The 22,024-nt window shown below is 37.0% G+C and overlaps 1 protein-coding gene across 12 annotated transcripts in view; it reads right to left on the bottom strand.

Annotated features, from left to right (window-relative positions):
* LOC124360822 (liprin-alpha-1) overlaps positions 1-16,339 on the bottom strand; it is a 204,530-nt gene extending 188,191 nt beyond the window's left edge. For 4 of the 12 annotated variants that reach the window (XM_046814750.1, XM_046814756.1, XM_046814749.1 and 1 more), the window contains exon 1: positions 16,153-16,338. In XM_046814750.1, the coding sequence (XP_046670706.1) occupies positions 16,153-16,275 (123 nt within the window). In that variant the 5' untranslated portion in view covers positions 16,276-16,338. Of the gene's footprint in view, positions 1-16,152 lie in introns of all 12 variants that reach the window. The other 8 variants (XM_046814746.1, XM_046814751.1, XM_046814754.1 and 5 more) reach the window with 3 other exon arrangements.
* Positions 16,340-22,024: the final 5,685 nt, after the last annotated feature.

Here is a 22,024-nt window from a genome sequence, read left to right as displayed (position 1 = left end):
CTGTCCTTTTGGTGTGAACTTCAAATTGACCGTCAATGCAACGAGTTCTTGTGGTAACAAACGCAACAGTATCCGTCAAAAGTATTGTAATGGAGAAGGACAACTTAAAGAGTGCCAGTGTCATCAACAATATCCATCAAAGTGCCATCAGTTATGATGATTACAGATGACATAAACGATTGTGTGAACAATATTCTGTTGAGTGTTTCGTTGCCAATCAGTCACTTGCCCATTGTGTTCAGTCATAACGAATGCAGGATTACCCCAATGATGATTACAGATGACATAAACGATTGTGTGAACAATATTCTGTTGAGTGTTTCGTTGCCAATCAGTCACTTGCCCATTGTGTTCAGTCATAACGAATGCAGGATTACCCCAATGATGATTACAGATGACATAAACGATTGTGTGAACAATATTCTGTTGAGTGTTTCGTTGCCAATCAGTCACTTGCCCATTGTGTTCAGTCATAACGAATGCAGGATTACCCCAATGATGATTACAGATGACATAAACGATTGTGTGAACAATATTCTGTTGAGTGTTTCGTTGCCAATCAGTCACTTGCCCATTGTGTTCAGTCATAACGAATGCAGGATTACCCCAATGATGATTACAGATGACATAAACGATTGTGTGAACAATATTCTGTTGAGTGTTTCGTTGCCAATCAGTCACTTGCCCATTGTGTTCAGTCATAACGAATGCAGGATTACCCCAATGATGATTACAGATGACATAAACGATTGTGTGAACAATATTCTGTTGAGTGTTTCGTTGCCAATCAGTCACTTGCCCATTGTGTTCAGTCATAACGAATGCAGGATTACCCCAACTCGGCTACCAGGTTCTGATTACACCTAGAGTAAAGCTCAGGCCACTGCATCATGCTGGGGAGATTGTGTCTAACCTACCGCGTTGATTAATATCCAACCACTTGTAGGTATACTGACCTAAATATTTCAATTTTTAAATGAAATAAGTTAAAAAGTACGTTAAAGTTTAAAAATTATTAGAGAGTTAATGAACAGACAAATTTTCACTGAATTGTTTATCTTCCATTCTTCTGAAATTGATTTTTTAAACATTATTTTCTAAAAATTAAAAAGTAAAATGGTGATCAAACCAAGATTAGTGCTGTCACAGGCGGGGATGGCTTATATTGTCAGCGGTGTGTGGATTCAGGAGCCGGTATTCCATCGAGCCGCGAGAGGGGTAGGCATACTGCAGGTGGTGGGGGCCGTGCCATCCACCCCGCACGGCGTTCCACGCTACAGTATATGGTTCGGTCTGTAATCGTAGTCTTTTTTGGGAGACTCCTGTTAGACGACTAAAACTCTCTTCTTCAACTTAGAACAATTGCATCACACAGTTTAGACTCATTAAATCGGGTTATGCCTAGTGTGTGGGTTATGTGACTTCGTTTGCTGATGATACAGCTCTATGCTACGTTGAGAATTCGTGGGAAGATATTGAGCTTAAGATGAATCTAGACTTACAGGCACTCAGATGGTGGTTTACAAAAAATAATATGTTATTAAGTCTCGAAAAAACTAAATACATAAACTTTTCCTTAAGAGGAAATATACAGTTCAAAAACGATATTACTTACAAATGTTTGGAATGTATAAACGAAAAGTGCAATGTAGGATGTGGGCTGGTAGTGAGGGAGGAATCTTTAAAATATTTGGGGTTGTGGTTAGATAAAGAATTAAATTGGAAAACACATATCACAAGATTAAAACAAAAAATGAATAATGTCTTAAGAATTTTTTATTTTTTAAGAAATATTTGTGACAAAGATCTTTTAAAAATGTTATATTTTTCTTTAATTAACAGTAGATTGGATTATGCATTATCGTGCTGGGGGGGAACATACATTTCAAATCTGAAAACCATCATTACCTCTCAGAAGCACTTCATAAGGATGATTTTAAAACGAAATAGAGCTGAGTCAAGCTATCCCTTGTTTAAACAACTACAAATCTTGCCATTGAGGTATATGTACGCTTTTAAGGTACTGAAAATATTCTTTATGAGAAGTAAAAATTTCAAGCTAAAGAATGAATATAAACTGAGATTACGAAATTCAGAAGACTTATCTGTGCCAAAGCCATCAAATACTTTTATTACCAAAATGTTTTTTTTATCTGGCACCACGAATGTTCAATGTATTGCCTTAGAACGAAAGGAATCAAAATTCAATCAAAGTTTTCTCAAAATACCTGAAGGATTGGCTTTTTTAATAGAAAATATAGAAAATATGCTGTTTAAGTTTAACGAGTAAAGGAAAGAATTGTTATTACTATGTTTGTTATTGCTTGCTACTGTTACGTTTGTTATTATTAGGTTTTGTTATAACTTGCTACTATTACGTTTGTTATTGTGTGTTATTATTAGGTTTTGTTATTACTTATTATTGTTATGTTTTGTTATTACTTGTTATTTTACGTTTTGTTATTACTTGTTATTTTAAGTTTTGTTATTACTTGATATTATATTGTTATTTGTTATTAGTTTGTGTACACAGTACTATATTTATTTATAGATATGTTGTCCACCATTCAGTTATGTATGTGGGATTGTGAGAGTGAGTGGAATTTAATTGTTTTAAAAACGAGTTGCTCTTTTCATTTACTAATTTGTTTGTACAGATGCGATGTAAAAATAAAATCAAGTTCCATTCGAAATATTAAGGGAATGACTCCAACGTGCAGAATTTAATGTCTCAACTTTAATTGTAGTATGTATTGTGGTAATCTGTAGGAAAAGGATTCAACACGCGGAGATTTACATCTAAATATATAAAAGTGTATTTAAATTATATAAATTCCTTTCTGTATTTAATTATGTACAGTTTGAAAAGCCGTTTTTATTCAGAAATGTACAATAAATATATCTCCTAACAGGCAATGCCTTGGAGGTTTTCTTTGTTTCTCCTAAATGTGTTATAACTTTTAATCTATCAGGAAATATGTGTGTGAGTGTGTACGATCTGGATAGGTTAAAAACTGTAGCAGAGAATGACATTAGTGAAAATAGTGTGTAGCAAGTATCAGGTCAAGCCCGTGCATCCGAGACTCTCAATAGTGTTTTCTTATGTTTAATATTATGTAGTAATATATTGTTAACATTATTGTTGATAATGCTGGTGTAAATTTAGTAACTTATTTTGGAGAAGTAAAGTTTCTTTCTTTCTTTCTTTCTTTTTCTTTTGTTTTCATGCCCTTAGAAGGTCACCACTGAGTATGAGAGTTATTGAGTAAAATCGCTTCTTCAAAGGCGATTAATATCAACCTCCTATTCTTACAATGAGCCCCCCACTGGCCCACTGGTCATAACCCCTTCCACAAGCGTAATTTGAGTTGTCAATCTTCTTAGGACGGTTTAGGCACGTGGAGGTGCCTTGGTGATCTAGTACAGACAAGACCGGAAGTGTCCGTGTCCACTTCAACGAGTTGTAACAGAGATCACCTCCGATTTAACCAAGGTTCAATGTTAAAGATGAGTACCACGGTCACCAGCCTCTTGTCTTCTGATTGCCGTTTTCTAACCTCGCTTCTACTATTGGGAGGTGCGCTGACTAGACGACTGACCGTTATTCTAAGGATCGCAAAGCGAAGATCTCTGACCAGGAAAGCGATCGGGATGATCTCAGCGATAAAGAGTACTGTAAGCAAATACTCTTTAATAAAAAAAAATTGATTGTACGTCGTTTTTGAAATGATCATAGAATTGAGTTATTTAGTTAGTAACGAACGTGACTCAACCAGTAACAGCTCGTCAAAGACAAAGAGGAACCAATTCAGGTGGTGTACACTTCCACAAAATACATGTACCGATAGTTTGACGATTCAATAGTAGTAAAACAGGACAGCGCTCCCAGTGAAAAAACTCACGCTCCTTCATGTCGCTTCTACTATACTATTCATTCGCTTATTCCAACATTAAACTCACATTATACGAGGGCAACTCAAAATTCACCGCGTATAATCGAGAAAGCTGCTATCCAAACGTTTACCTGACACCAAGAATTTTTAACATAATAAGGGTATGCCCGTACACACAGAAGCGTAGTAGCGAGGACATGAGGCGATATGATGTGGGCTCCATTTCACGCTCCATCTGCCCTGTTTCATTACGGCCCAATTACTCGAGAGTGATTACTGTCACCGCCGCGCCGCGCCGCCCGTCCGTCATCTATTTACCGCGTGCTTCCCTCCTTCACACCACACGAGCTTCCCTCCTTCACACCACATAAGCCTGCTATGACCGAATATGCCGTGAAGTCACAGCAAGTGAGAAGATTTTGATCACCTTCTTTCCGAAATTGCTGCTGTAGCAAGTGATGACATGTTCTGTTTAATGGTTTATGCCGTCAAGAAATTGACCACATCCCGCTCTGCGAATTGGTCTTGTCGTCAACAGTCCTTACTTACAAGTTATGTTCTATATCAAAACCGGGGGGTTTCATTGTTGCTAATTATTTTCAAAAATTTAAACAACTTTCAATCCAGCCGCCCATCATGGACTCAGCAACAGAGTAACGCACCTCTGACACCAGGAGGTGTTTCAGACGAACTTTGATTTGTTTTATCAATTTGTTGCTTAAGGCCATCTGGTAGACTACTGATTAGTCTGACACCAACTAGAGACGGCAGCATTCAAAAGGTGTTGCTCTGTGTTGTTCGATTCAAAAGTTGTCTTTGCCTCTTGTTTTTTACTGATGGACATCCTTGTCCTGCCCCAACTCACATTTGAGTTGACAGAACAGGACGACCTCAAGAATATAGAGATACGGTAAGGCGTCTTTGCACGATTCTCTAGGGTTAAATTGTTAAAGAATTCTGACAACTTTTTTGGGATTTAAAAACTCTTTCATGTTTGTATTTGGAACTGCTCCTTCATAATATCAAACCGTAGGACAAATGTGGGTGTATCAGACTATAATAAACAAAGAAATATTCTGTTTATTTGTCCATAAAAAAGGCTACTCTACGCTCTACGGATTGGCTCTTCTCTACACCCCAAAGCCTATAAAATCGAGATACTTTCTGTTTGTAGGTCTTTGTAATGAAACAATTGGGCAAATCTCGTGCTGTGGGGATTTTTTCTTAATCCCAAACAGGCAGAGGATATCCTTTACTATTCTTAAACTAATAATTTTGGAGCACAACCGAGATATGTGTAAATCAAGCCACATTTTATATTGAATAAAAGTAAAGGCAGGTATACAAACAAACCAAGGAAAGAGCGTGGTGGCCGCTGCGAGACGTGAAGGGACATGCAAGCTGTCTATCCACTGCCAACTTCTGACAAGTTTCTCGTTACCAACTACTGCCATGCGTGCAAACACCTTCACCGCTGGATCCGCGGTTCCATTATAAACATCGACGAAATAATATAAACTATTGTTTATTTAATTTTCAACATTACATCTTGGCAAATTCCTCCCCCTCCCACCCAATATTTTCATACGGAATTGGTCCAATGCTTGTTTAACCTCTTTAAATAATATTTATGGAAATGGTAATGTTTTTTTATTATTTTTTCAATTACTTCATGATAAATCTATCATATTTTCATGTTGTCAGTAAATATAATTATTAAAAAATTAATTGTATAGTGCAAGGGCAACACGAGAATTCTATTTAGAAATTATCATGACAATAAACCATTTCAACAAAGAAGTTAGCATCAAATTATCCAAACACTGGCAGCCTGAGATAAAGTAGTCACATTGATCAATCAATGATTTTGTCATATCGGTGGTTGATTAGTTAACATTTCAACCAATCGCGATACGCCTCCGCCTCATTCAATTAAGTTCAACTGTTTAAGAACCGACTGCACTGGCGGACATCTCGGTTGTAGACCTATAAGAACAATTTTAAGTTCAATACACTTTAACGATCTTATTGTAGTTCTAAAATGACGGGACTTGAGGTCCTTAAGGGGGTTCGGTATGCCCTATCCTTCCCATGTTAATTTGGCCAATTTTATGTACCTTTTTCTCAGAAACCTTTAAAGCTATCATCATCAAACTTTAGGACACTACTATTTAGACCTTTGTTAACATTTAGAGCGGAAGACATTATAAAAATCTATTTAAAATTTTTATTAAAAAAATTATAATTATAAATTATTTTACAAAAAAATTAATAAATTTTTTATTTACAACAAATAAAATAAACCCTTCTTTTTTAACTTTGTTCCGCTCTAAATGTTAACAAAGGTCTAAATAGTAGTGTCCTAAAGTTTGATGATGATAGCTTTAAAGGTTTCTGAGAAAAATGTACATCAAATTGGCCAAATTAACATGGGAAGGATAGGGCATACCGAAACCCCCTTAAGGATGACCAGACGTCCTGCTTTAGGTGGAAGTGTCATCTTTTTCAATATTGGTCCTCCTGTCCTCATGGCTGTCGAATGTTATTTAAAATGTCCGGTTTCTTTGCGAACGCTTAAATGTTTGAAAATAGTAATAACCAATACAAATTTCTTCCGAAGTCCCGAAGTTAGGCCATGAAAAGTACGCGTAATGCCTCAGCATGTGAACTTCAAGTTCGATTCACACGAGACATAAATGCTGGCCAATTAGGCAATTCAATTTAATTGATACAGGAATGTCTTCCAATTTGACATTCTGTTGGGAATCACACGAGTATAATTTTGTACGTATGACTACGGAGGCACGCTGTAACCGTAGTATCTAAGGGCGAAGTCCGTCCACAGGGTGGTGACTCAAGGGCCTGTCAGAGCGTTGTAATACATCACTGTCTCTCTTACACACAACACGTCCTTTTGTCGGTGCCTTACACGAATCGATGTTCGTGAGTTCATTGAACCTCTCCAACACGAAAATACTATATTCCGGGAGTAGTGGGAGGGGAGAGAGGTACAGAAACACCCTTATCAGTGCCCAGCACTACATGCTATGAAGTTAGCATCAAATTATCCAAACACTGGTGATCTCATCAGGTGATCTCGCTATGACCGAGGTGTTTACCAATCAGTTCCGGACAGCACACTGTACACAGAGTACGATATGACGCAGTTTATTGTGTGTACCAAGGCCGGGAACGGCGACCCATTGACCGTGATGGCTTTTAATCTTTAAGGTCCTGGCTTACTAGTGGTGATTAGGAAGGACAGTTCGGTCATACAGGAAACAAGATAAACGCTGTAAAACTGAAGAATTTGTTATTCAAAATAACGCATTTTTCCATTTTACAATATTTTAAACTACATACATTATATTGTGCACTTATATGTTAGACACTCGTGTAAATATTGAAAGCTTATTATGTCCAATGTAAACTCACACACAACACGTTCGCGAACCGTAAACTACAGGTGTACAAAATATAATAGTTTTCTCACAATGGCACTATATATTTTCGATTATGTAAATATATTTAATCTTAAATTCGTAGCTTTTTAAAATACCTTCACTGAATATAAGGAAATAAATAGATTCATTCATTCATTAAAATGGCTGAATACAAAAATATAAAAAATTACAGTACGAAAATATGTTAGCTTTAGTGAGTGATGTGGTTTTTACTCCACTACCACTTACGGAAATTGTATTTTTAGTAACATACAATTTACAAAACATGCTTTTCTTACGAAAATTTAATTTTTTTACAATCATGTCACTACATTCAATGTACATACTATAAAATATGTATACTCTATTCTCAAGGGTTTCTCTAAATTTAATTATATGTAACCAACTCTGTTTCACAATACTACCACGCTTCCTTGAGTGATGAAACAAATCTTTGTTTCATTATCTTCAAAAATTACAAAAATTATATATTAAAGGGCTGTGTCCTTAATTTTCTTAAAAAAAAAAACATTTCAAACCAAAAATCTATTGCACCTAACGAGTTATTAATTTTCAAGCAGCCTTAACATCGTTTATATATAGTACAGTACGCTGTCTTAATACGATGCAGACACGAATTATACCAGTATATTAGATGTAATGAATGTAAATCAAGTTTTGGACGTTACTTATTTCGATCTGGATCTGAGTGGTCTGTAATTAAACTTTCACCATTTGTTTCTAAATGTTTTATTGATCTGTTATAAAGTGTATACAGTTCATTCCACAGTGTAATCTTGTATAATGGCCGTTATCTGTGTTTCATTTACCTATATGTGATATATATTTATCAATCATATGTGCAACAATATAGATACTGTGATCAATCAAGAATATAGGTAATCGTGTAGATAGCACAATTAATAAAATATCTTCAACACCACAAAGTTGTGAATTGGAAGATGTTGATAGGTTAACGTTCGGGTACCTATTAGCGTGTGGTGGTTCCCTCTATCTCATATACTCCGGGCTATGTATGTTCACGAAATTATATGGATATTAACATCCCCCCAGTCCTTGACTTGTTTTATAGCATAGTAATGAGATCCGATAAGGCACGAAAGAAGAGAACGAATAAGATGATAAGAGATGGTACATACAAAGAAGTTAGAAAACCTATTACTCGTAACACTTAATTAATTAAATAAATAAATCAGATCCAACACAGAGATAAAAGGCTCCTATAAAAAGTGGTTAAATGATCTCTGACCAAAAACCACTGCTGCTGTACAAGTTCCTTAAGTGCATAAAAGAGGCATTCAATAACACAAATTACCAGCTCTACTGATTCATCACTATACGATACGAATTATATAACCGAATATGTCTCGAATGCGTTACCCGATTGCGTGGAAACGATTTATTCGTGCGTAAGACATTCAAGACATTTCATCGAAATCATAAATGCTTCCATTATCAGTTTAAATTCTTTTCCATTCAAGTGACAAACCCTGGAACAGTTCAAAAAAATAAAAGCTAAAGTTAAACTGCATTGGTCGAATCAATGATGAATTTATTTTGTTTCTTTTTACGGTAACTTCTAAGAGCAAACTGTCGAGGTGGTAATAAGGTCAATGTCGTTACCTGTAGCGGCAAACTTATTCGTAGAACACTTTGAGAGGATTGCATCGTAATATACCCAATGGCGCAGTATAGCGGGTACAACGGTTATCGCAAGATAACAGAATCAAGCAACGTCGAGCGTGCCTGCTGCTTGGATGGGTAGTGATAGCTGAGCGATCCTGTCCTTGCAAGCAGCCCGTCTGCTCGGCAATTGGTGATGGTTCGGAAGTCACTTTTAAGCCGATGGTCCCCAGGTTAAGTGTTGGAGAGGACTTATTAGACGTAACTTCGCATTGTGAAATAAGACATTCTTTGCCTTTACCTTTTATGATGAACTAGCTGTTTCCCGCGGCTTCGCACGCTTTTCGTAAGCGTTACCCGTGTATGTGCACTTCTGGCTCAAGTAAATTATATTTCCAACGCCGATGTAGAGTTTGCTTTGTTGCCACGATCAAGAAAATCTGTATATGTTTATAGCCATTGTACACGTACATGTGTTTTATTATAAAGTGGTCTAACAATCAAGCTTTAAGTTCAACCACAAATTTATCTTCAAGACAAATATTATACATCATAACTTAGCGCCTTCAAATAGTGTTTGGCTATTAAATATTAGTAACTGTCTCGTAATTGCAGTTTATAATGTGCAGGCGCTTTGAAAACTATTATTATCTTTGGCAACGCCACCTGGAGGCGAGTTACATCAATAGACATAGCATAGAAACCTTCTCCACGGAAAAATACATATACATACAAATTTTCGTAATGATCGGTCAAATAGTTTACGATTCCATAAAGGACAAACACACAAACATTCATATATATATATATATATATATATATATATATATATATATATATAATATACTAGCGGGCCCGGCGCGCTTTGCTGCGCATTTCAATAATTTTTTTGCAAAAGTTGCCCGCGGCTTCGCACGCAATTTCCCGTTGAAAACAGTACACTATATTCACTTATTCTTTTTCTATCACATTCTAAACATTGCTGACATAATTGATAGTCGTTCCATCGTGAGCCTCTTGGGCGTATTATGAAGGTATGTACCATATTCCTGCCTCTATCTAGCTGTTACCCACGGCTTCGCACGCAAATCTTAAGAACCGAAGTCCTTATATTACTTAGTAAATTTTTTTTTTACTATAATAAATTTTAGATTAAATTAGTTATATCTCCGATGCCACGATTGAGCTTGCTTTGTTGTCTCGATCGAGAGAATATGTACACACGGAGTTTTGAGAACCATACTTCTGTCAAAAAAAACAACTAAGGTTGATTTTATAACATTCTTTATATTTGTAGCCAACGTAAGATAGTAATTATGATATCTGCATTACTCTTCTGATCAAGCATGAGCATGGATTATATTAAATAAATATTGCAGTTAAAGGTGAATTTTTACGTCAAATTTGAATTGTATTATCTGGATAGTAAAGTCTATGTTTAACAGTGATTGCAAAAACAGTTTAAACAAAATTTGTCGTTTCTCTTAAGCTTACTCTATGCTTTAAAACTATAAGTGTAATATATGTTTACAAAGAACAGCTGATTAAAAATTTGAAAAGACGTTAACATATGTTTGCTGCAATGCATTTCTTATGGGTATTTCTGTAACCAGTGGGGCGGAATCCTGAATCGGGAAAGGGATGGGCATAGCTTATAAACCTTCTCCGTGGAAAAATACATATACGTACAAATTTTCATCATGATCGGTCCAATAGTTCACGATTCCATAAAGGACAAACATACAAACATTCATTTTTATATATATACTAGCGGGCCCGGCGCGCTTTGCTGCGCATTTCAATAATTTTTTGCAAAAGTTGCCCGCGGCTTCGCACGCAATTTCCCGTTGAAAACAGTACACTATATTCACTTATTCTTTTTCTATCACATTCTAAACATTGCTGAGATAATTGATAGTCGTTCCATCGTGAGCCTCTTGGGCGTATTATGAAGGTATGTACCATATTCCTGCCTCTATCTAGCTGTTACCCACGGCTTCGCACGCAAATCTTAAGAACCGAAGTCCTTATATTACTTAGTAAATTTTTTTTTTACTATAATAAATTTTAGATTAAATTAGTTATATCTCCGATGCCACGATTGAGCTTGCTTTGTTGTCTCGATCGAGAGAATATGTACACACGGAGTTTTGAGAACCATACTTCTGTCAAAAAAAACAACTAAGGTTGATTTTATAACATTCTTTATATTTGTAGCCAACGTAAGATAGTAATTATGATATCTGCATTGCTCTTCTGATCAAGCATGAGCATGGTTTATATTAAATAAATATTGCAGTTAAAGGTGAATTTTTACGTCAAATTTGAATTGTATTATCTGGATAGTAAAGTCTATGTTTAACAGTGATTGCAGAAACAGTTTAAACAAAATTTGTCGTTTCTCTTAAGCTTACTCTATGCTTTAAAACTATAAGTGTAATATATGTTTACAAAGAACAGCTGATTAAAAATTTGAAAAGACGTTAACATATGTTTGCTGCAATGCATTTCTTATGGGTATTTCTGTAACCAGTGGGGCGGAATCCTGAATCGGGAAAGGGATAGGCATAGCTTATAAACCTTCTCCGTGGAAAAATACATATACGTACAAATTTTCATCATGATCGGTCCAATAGTTCACGATTCCATAAAGGACAAACATACAAACATTCATTTTTTATATATATAGATATATATATATATATATATATATATAAATATATATAGAAGAAGAAGATGAACGGTTTGGCACGACTGATTCCAAAAGCGTATAAATGCGATATAACATCTTTTTTAAGTAGACCACCATTTTCGGAATAATTGTGTGGAAATTAAAACCACGTGACCAACATCGATCGCTTCAGCCAATTAAGATACACAGCTCTGCCTCCTCCACTTTACGTTTATCAGTGAATATGTATTACTGATTCTGACAGTTTTAGTTTAATATCTATGGACCAAAAGTGATCATATAAATGCCGAATACCTCAACATTGTAATTGTGGGTAGTGCCCATGACCGAGTAGTGTAATACGATGTGACTTTGAGTCTGAGTTAGAGATAGCGTGGTTTCAAATCCTGTCTGTGACTGTAGCACTTTTTATCAGTACTATCGACCTTGTACTGTATCGACTCTCTCCCTTATTCTGTTTGATAAGATCCTCACACAGGCCGGTGGCCCATGAGGACGGACAGAAGAAGGCCTAAAAGGGGATTGGCATGTTTCAATATGAAACGAAACACTTAAATGATAGTATTTCGATAGAGTTCCCTTCAGAATGGCACGATTGAGCTGTTGGCGAAGCCATTAGGTATCTTGAGGCTATAGATAAATGGCTGCGAAAAATTCAATGCTTATTACTGTATTTTTAAAACCCACCTGATGTCACTTTGACAGTTACCCGGAAAACCACAGTCATCTTCATTGAGATTAAGCAACTCACAAGAGAGTGTTTCCTGTAAAGCAGAATTCATCTACCACCTACAATGAGAATGACAAGAGCGAGAGGAGTTTAGCTCCAGTTCACATTCCTCTTGTGCATCGCCTGAAATCTTCACTAAGAGAAATGTGAACTGGAGCTAAACTCAACATTCACATTGATTCATCCCTTTCCACCACATCTACGTTATGCGTAGAGAACTCAGTAGCTCCACCGTGCTTAGAGATCGTGTCTAAAACATCATAGTGTACTCATGTACTCAATTGTGGACCTGATGAGACAATGAGAATACAAGTTCACCTGATGTCGAAACGATGTACAAAGTTCATTTATGGATCGTTGCCAACTTTATTACGATTCCTTCATATGAACATGACTCCAGATTCCAGGAGTCAAATCTGTGACAGCATGTTAGATTCCAGACGCTGCACTAAGAGGAAGTTGAGCTGGAGCTAAACTCCACATTCACACTGATTCAACCCTTTCCACCTTGGCCACATTATGTAAAGAAAGAGTTATTGGAAACGTCGTTATAATCCTCACAGTACTTTCAGGATGAGGTCTATTTTGGGGGGAAAATTGTATGGTTGCCGGTAACAGAAAGTGGTAATACCATTGCACGAAATTTTGTATCACCAGTAAGGAATAGGAGAATTTCTTAGAATTACATTGTAAAATTAAATTTATTATACAGGGTGTCCTGTAAGTCTCTGGACAAAGATATACCACGTTATTGCTCAGGAAAAGACACATATTTCACCATATAAACATGGTGTCTCCGATGCTCATATGGTGAATATAAGGTTCTCAGTGAATAGCCAACTATACTAACACTGAATAAACGGCAGCTCTCAATATGGGTCATGTATTGTCACATTAAATCTGCTCTAAATCAGCTATTTATTATTCGATTGAAATACATTTGGTGTCATTAGATTTGTGATAAAAATCCTCAAAAAACTGTTGTTCTTGTAATTCTTGATAAAAATTGCAGGTTCTTAAGATATTCAAAGATAAAAGTTTTAATGGCCGCCATTTTGAAAATGCTAAAGATAGTTTCATGATATATTTTTCGGTAAGTGACCTGGTTATCAGAAGCATTTTAAGCAAATTTGGTATAATTAAACTTATTAGTTTTTAAGGTTTATAAAAAAAAACATACATATAGACAGATGGGAAACTAAGCATCGGAGGAGACCCATGTTCATATGGTGAAATATGCCTGTCAACCTGAGCATTACCGTGGTATAACTTTGTCCAGAGAGTTACGGCACATCCTGTATAATATGTAAACACGACATAACTGCTGCTGGTATTTATTTTTTCTGTGCCCAAAGAACTAATTTCAATAATACTCGACGATGAAAACACCCGAAGAACCAAAGTAAATGATTAATTAAATACTGCCAAAGCACGTGTGCAAACCCAGGATCTGCATCAGTAATACCGAAGGCTTTTCTCTATCAGATCCAGCCTACAGCTACATGAAAGCGGATTACAGGGAGGCTTAACACTATGCTATCGAGTAGACTAACTGATACCCCACACACCCACACAGCACCGCCTGTGTTCTGAAGGCTCAATTCGCAAATGTGTAAAATAGACCTTTCCCAGTAGTTCTGATAAAATTACTGTCTAACGTACAACTATCAGTTGATCAATATTTCAATTGCACACATATCAGCGGAAGGCTGTAGTTAAGTCTCCACATAACTGGCAGGGCTCCCAGAAGGTAATGAGAAATGTGTCAGAAGTTGGCAGAGACGGACTGCTTGCATGTCACTTTATGTGTTGTATCCCCCATGCAATATCATTTCCAGGTATGTTCAACGTTTCAAGACCCCCTTCATGTGTACTCCATATAATACTGTATTAAATTTACATACAGGGCGATTACTATCCACTTCCGACACGATAAAAAAGTAGATTTCATAAGAAATAACTGGTAAACGATACGTGTTTGAAATAATGTAACATCAGGTATTATCACAGTCCAATTGGTTATACGCTATTTATTATGATTAAAGAAAATTAAAACTCGTGATCATGTAACCTTACACAATATACTGTAAATGTTTTAAGGCCATCGGTCGTAAATTCGAACGTGTTTCCGTATGGCAATCACTTTAAAGACAGACAAGCTGTAATAACACGATATAGGAAAAAAACTTGTATTCTCGCTTTAATAATTTCCTATATTCATGATATCATTTAACACGAATAGCAACCTCTTTAAAGTCTGCAAGTAATTACGAACCCAGCCACGCGTTCATATGTATATACACGGGGTTGTGTTATATTTATATTTTACGAAGATTATTACTTTACTGCAATAATTACAAAGAAAATAATTCAAAATGTTTTGTAAAGTCTTTTATGACAATCTAAACTATTAAACTAAACTTAACTGAAGAAGTTTCAGCAAAAGGCCGGAGACAGTCGCTATAAGAACTGTACAATAACTGAGCAGCAGAGCCACAAAGAGTATTGAGAGCGACTGCTGCTCCAGCGTTCTCCTTAAATGTTCTTAACAGTCTTCATTGTTCCTTTCTGCATTCTACTTCATCAGAGGAACTTACAGAGACAGTCGCTATAACTATACAATAACTGAGCAGCAGAGCCACAAAGAGTATTGAGAGCGACTGCTGCTCCAGCGTTCTCCTTAAATGTTCTTAACAGACTTCATTGTTCCTTTCTGCATTCTACTTCATCAGAGGAACTTACAGAGACAGCCGCTATAAGAACAGTACAATAACTGAGCAGCAGAGCCACAAAGAGTATTGAGAGCGACTGCTGCTCCAGCGTTCCCCTTAAATGTTCTTAACAGACTTCATTGTTCCTTTCTGCATTCTACTTCATCAGAGGAACTTACAGAGATAGTTGCTGTTAGGAAGAAATGTTGCAATAACTGAGCAGTTGGACTACAAAGAATATTGAGATCGACTGCTGCTCCAGCGTTTCCTTCAAATGTTCTTAACAGACTCTTATTGTTTCTTACTTACAGAGACAGCCGCTATAAGAACTGTCTAACGGAGCAGCAGAGCAAAGAAAAATTGATAATGACTGCTGCTTCAGCGTTCCCCTCAAATGTTCTTTATACAAATCAGTGTTCCTATACTGAACTATACTCCATCAGAGGGACTTACAAAGACAGTCGCTGTAAGAAAGAATCGTACAGTAACGAAGCACCAGACCTTCAAAGAAAAGTAAAGGCGACTTCTGCTTCAGCGTTCCCCACAAATGTTCTTTAAAGAAAGTAAAAACCTCCTACAATGTTCATTATATGGGCGATTAGTGATAAGACGATTCCGCTTACCCTGCTCACAAGCCATGGCACGACGTTGAAAGGTTACATTAACGTAGTATCATATTAAGTCAAGGTCACAAGGTCAAAGAATGTCTTATTTTACCAGGCGAAGTTAGAGTTAAGAAGCCCTATCTAACACTTAACCTCGGGACCAATGGCAGGGCAGGCGGGCTGCTTGCAAGGACAGGATCGCTCAGCGGCCACCCATCCAAGCAGCAGCCACGCTCGGCGTTGCTTGATTCGGTTATCTCGCGATAACTGCCTTACCCGCTGCACTGCGCCATTGGCAACATTATACAGTACTGACAGTTTTACGTAGGTTTTTACCACATCTGTTACACATTATATATGAAAGACGTAAGTCTAGTTTTCATCAGTGCCAGTTAATATTCATGTACAGTGAGTTATTGTAAAGCTAGTGGTACCTGGACAAACTGGCGGATACACTCAGTGCCGTGGTCCCGCAGGAACTGCTGCAGAGTCTCCATGCCCTGGGCCGACAGCAGTTTGTATCCATTGCTGGACGTTGAGTTCACGGCGAAGAACATGTTACTCACTGCACTCACTAACAACTCTCACTTAGCGAAAATCCGGATGTACATACCATAGGCGCACTTCGTAGACACACGAGAGTGTGATACCCAGGAAGCTTGATTGCACCATTTCACACTTAACACAATATCTTTAAATAATTATCTTGAGGAGCCTGAGTTTTTATACTAACTAAATAATTAAAAGATTTTATCTACAAGCAACTTACACATATTTGTCACAATGCAAACACGACTTTATAGAGTTAATTTTTTTTTTTAATCGGGTACTCGTATTTGTAAATAATAATTAAAACTACAGCCCCAAAACTTTTAAAGTTCTTTCTTTTAATATTAATTTCTTATTCATATTTTGTTAATATCACTCAGATTTTACTAACTCTCCGGTTACTTCTTGTAATGTTAACGACAGAGAGAAACTTTAAAATTCATTAACATGTCTTTAAACTGTTTATAAATATCTTAAAACGACTTTTAATTACTTCGAGATCAGAATATCTAACAATGAATTGATTGAAGACTCTTGGATCAATTGGAAAACTTTTTAAATATTAATAAAACAATACTTTTCCAAATACTTTATTGTTTGGGCGAGGCCTTTCGAAACCAAAGGTTTCACCATCAGACCGCCTTTAGTTTCGAAAGGCCTCGTCCAAAAAATAAACAATTTGGAAAAGTATTGTTTTTTTTAACATTTAGTACTATTTAATGAATTGATGTATTCATTTAGTTAAACAAACCCAGCTGTTACTCAATTGGTAAACCTAAGTCATATGATGATAAATTTTGTATAAAATACTACAAAGTATTCACTATAAATTACTGTATGAACACTGATTATATTCCTCTTTAAGAAGACTAATCATGGTTGAAACAATACAGTTACAATACTGATATTTTTTATTAAAAGGAACAAAATCGATTAAATTAAAATTAGCATTCTACGTAATAAAATTATGAAAACAAACATTTATGTTAATTTCTACTTCTCATAAATGAGGCATTTTAAATTTGAATCAATATTTTCCAACTGCACTGATGCTATAAGCTAAAATTATTGCACTTGAGACTCTTTTTAGTGAAAACTATACAGTGGCGGATATTGCAAAAGTTATAGCGTTGTGCGGGTGAAGTTTCCAACAGTAACGGTACACAACGGCAGCTTTTTGTCGGTTCTGAACGAACTCAAAATGATTTGTATTTGGAATTGTTAAAATTACAAGCTGTAATACATTACATTACTAACAGCTGATAATATTAGTAATCATAACAGCCCGCTGACTAACACTGATCTAGTGTTTATAGTGCACTTAGCAACTACTGTCTTGTACCCACCTAGTAAATAGACAACTCAGGTATTGCTAAACAGAAACTTAGAGCCAAAGTTCCAGGCTATGTAATGTGAGGATGTGTTGTTGCCGATATACAACGCTGAGTAGGCAAGCTTGCTGACTAACTCAAGGTATTGTTACACAGAAACTTGGAGCCAAAGTTCCAGGCTATGTAATGTTCCAGGCTATGTAATATGAGGATCTGTAGTTGCCGATATACAACGCTGAGTAGACAAGCTTGCTGACTAACTCAGGTATTGTTACACAGAAACTTGGAGCCAAAGTTCCAGGTTATATAATATGAGGATCTGTAGTTGCCGATATACAACGCTGAGTAGACAAGCTTGCTGACTAACTCAGGTATTGTTACACAGAAACTTGGAGCCAAAGTTCCAGACAATGTAATGTGAGGATCTGTAGTTGCCGATATACAACGCTGAGTAGGCAAGCTTGCTGACTAACTCAGGTATTGTTACACAGAAACTTGGAGCCAAAGTTCCAGGTTATATAATATGAGGATCTGTAGTTGCCGATATACAACGCTGAGTAGACAAGCTTGCTGACTAACTCAGGTATTGTTACACAGAAACTTGGAGCCAAAGTTCCAGGCTATATAATATGAGGATCTGTAGTTGCCGATATACAACGCTGAGTAGACAAGCTTGCTGAATAACTCAGGTATCGTTAAACAGAAACTTGGAGCCAAAGTTCCAGGCTATGTAATATGAGGATCTGTAGTTGCCGATATACAACGCTGAGTAGGCAATCTTGCTGAATAACTCAGGTATTGTTACACAGAAACTTGGAGCCAAAGTTCCAGGCTATATAATATGAGGATCTGTAGTTGCCGATATACAACGCTGAGTAGACAAGCTTGCTGACTAACTCAGGTATTGTTACACAGAAACTTGGAGCCAAAGTTCCAGGCTATATAATATGAGGATCTGTAGTTGCCGATATACAACGCTGAGTAGACAAGCTTGCTGACTAACTCAGGTATTGTTACACAGAAACTTGGAGCCAAAGTTCCAGACAATGTAATGTGAGGATGTGTGGTTGCCGATATACAACGCTGAGTAGGCAAGCTTGCTGACTAACTCAGGTATTGTTACACAGAAACTTGGAGCCAAAGTTCCAGGCTATATAATATGAGGATCTGTAGTTGCCGATATACAACGCTGAGTAGACAATCTGGCTGACAACTGTAATACTCTCTATACAGACTTGGAGCCTTCCACTATATATATGAGGATCTGACCGATATACAACGCTGTCAATACAATATCAGGTATTGTTAAACAGAAACTTGGAGCCAAAGTTCCAGGCTATACAATATGAGGATCTGTAGTTGCCGATATACAACGCTGAGTAGACAATCTGGCTGACTAACTCAGGTATTGTTACACAGAAACTTGGAGCCAAAGTTCCAGGCTATATAATATGAGGATCTGTAGTTGCCGATATACAACGCTGAGTAGACAAGCTTGCTGACTAACTCAGGTATTGTTACACAGAAACTTGGAGCCAAAGTTCCAGACAATGTAATGTGAGGATCTGTAGTTGCCGATATACAACGCTGAGTAGACAAGCTTGCTGACTAACTCAGGTATTGTTACACAGAAACTTGGAGCCAAAGTTCCAGACAATGTAATATGAGGATCTGTAGTTGCCGATATACAACGCTGAGTAGACAAGCTTGCTGACTAACTCAGGTATTGTTACACAGAAACTTGGAGCCAAAGTTCCAGGCTATATAATATGAGGATCTGTAGTTGCCGATATACAACGCTGAGTAGACAAGCTTGCTGACTAACTCAGGTATTGTTACACAGTAACTTGGAGCCAAAGTTCCAGACAATGTAATGTGAGGATCTGTAGTTGCCGATATACAACGCTGAGTAGACAAGCTTGCTGACTAACTCAGGTATTGTTACACAGAAACTTGGAGCCAAAGTTCCAGACAATGTAATGTGAGGATCTGTAGTTGCCGATATACAACGCTGAGTAGACAAGCTTGCTGACTAACTCAGGTACTGTTACACAGAAACTTGGAGCCAAAGTTCCAGACTAAGTAATGTGAGGATCTGTAGTTGCCGATATACAACGCTGAGTAGACAATGCTGACTAACTCAGGTATCGTTAAACAAAAACTTGGAGCCAAAGTTCCAGGCTATGTAATGTGAGGATCTGTAGTTGCCGATATACAACGCTGAGTAGGCAAGCTTGCTGACTAAATACTGCAGACAACTGTAATACTCTCTACAAGCTACCCTGCATGTGCATATCGCAGACTCTATCAATGGACAACTCAGGTATCGTTAAACAGAAACTTGGAGCCAGAGTTTCAGGCTATGTAATATGAGGATCTGTAGTCGATATGATACAATGAGTGGTCAAGCTTTTTAACGTTTTTATAATAGGCCTACATAAAACTAATCTGGCCCCTTATTATTTCAAACCCTTTCTCTCTATCGCTATTAACTAATTGTGTTTCAATCAGCTACAAAATTTGCCTTCTTGAAATAATAAAATGCTGTCAATGCTTAACATCTTTCTAAAGTTTGAAGGAAACTATGATTTTAATTTCCACCTCATGATTAGTTCTGAATGTTTTACTGAGGTTTTATGTATTTTAGGTAAATGCAGTACTATGTAATCGTATACCAATTGCAAATTTGTGGTTTAGATAATGGCATATTTCAAAAAGAACCTCTATGAAACCGAAATATTGTTTGACTAATCACGAGGTCATATACGCGTATGTTCCTACAATAGCATAACATGTATAGTTATACATGGTTATTATTTAAAAAATTTTATGAGAAGAGCAAATATTTCTAGAGTATTACGAGTTACACACTAATTATGGAATTTTATGACTGTTTGTGAAAATCTAATAATTGTAATTTTGTTTTACTTCTTTAAAAATAATTAATGGACTTTTCTTAATAATGAGTAGGAAGAACAACAATTTAGATCTAGATTTAGATCCTTAGATTTAGAAACTTATAACAAGGATTAACAGTAAAAACACTAACGAGAAAGAGTCTGTTCGTTTCATAATTTAACACTAATCGAACTTCTTTCGAATGCACATCTTCTTGAATCGGAGTTATACAAATATTTAAGAACTAAATCGGTTGATTTAGTTTTTGGCCTTTTTTTCGAATCGTGGAATTTCTTTACACATACGTGAGTTTACGAAGAAGTTATTTTGTTATTTTATTTACTATTATTTTCCTAGATAAACTGACTTTTAGTGCACATTTTCGAGCCCACAGACATCTTAGATATTATTGCAAAATTGTTATAATAACATTAATAACACCGCAGTGATTCACTTATTTAAATCTATTCTACTATTGCACGAATATGATATCGGCTTCCACGGTGGCTTCAATTGGAAACTCTTATCACGAAGCGAGCGACGGTAACACTCTACTGAACATCATTAACTTAATGCCTTGACACGAGAGACGTTAACATTCCACGAAACATCACTAACGTAATGCCACGACGCGAGCTACGTTAACATTCCACGGGACATCACTAACGTAATGCCCTGACGCGAGCTACGTTAACATTCCACGAAACATCACTAACGTAATGCCCTGGCGCGAGCTACGTTAACATTCCACGAAAAATCACGAACGTAATGCCCTGGCGCGAGCTACGTAAACATTCCACGAAAAATCACTAACGTAATGCCCTGACGCGAGCTACGTTAACATTCCACGAAACATCACTAACATAACGCCCTGACGCGAGCTACGTTAACATTCCACGGGACATCACTAACGTAATGCCCTGACGCGAGCTACGTTAACATTCCACGAAACATCACTAACGTAATGTCCTGACGCGAGCTACGTTAACATTCCACGGGACATCACTAACGTAATGCCCTGACGCGAGCTACGTACACATTCCAAGAAACATCACTAACGTAATGCCCTGACGCGAGCTAAGTTAACATTCCACGGAACATCACTAACATAACGCCCTGACGCGAGCTAAGTTAACATTCCACGGAACATCACTAACATAACGCCCTGACGCGAGCTACGTTAACATTCCACGGAACATCACTAACATAACGCCCTGACGCGAGCTAAGTTAACATTCCACGGAACATCACTAACATAACGCCCTGACGCGAGCTACGTTAACATTCCACGGAAACATCACTAACATAACGCCCTGACGCGAGCTACGTTAACATTCCACGGAACATCACTAACATAACGCCCTGACGCGAGCTACGTTAACATTCCACGGAACATCACTAACATAACGCCCTGACGCGAGCTACGTTAACATTCCACGGAACATCACTAACGTAATGCCCTGACGCGAGCTACGTACACATTCCAAGAAACATCACTAACGTAATGCCCTGACGCGAGCTACGTTAA

Source organism: Homalodisca vitripennis, chromosome 4, assembly GCF_021130785.1.
Source record: "Homalodisca vitripennis isolate AUS2020 chromosome 4, UT_GWSS_2.1, whole genome shotgun sequence".
NCBI lineage: Eukaryota > Metazoa > Arthropoda > Insecta > Hemiptera > Cicadellidae > Homalodisca > Homalodisca vitripennis.
The sequence above is the reverse complement of the archived record's forward strand: the minus strand, read 5'-3'. Positions and strand labels throughout refer to the sequence as shown.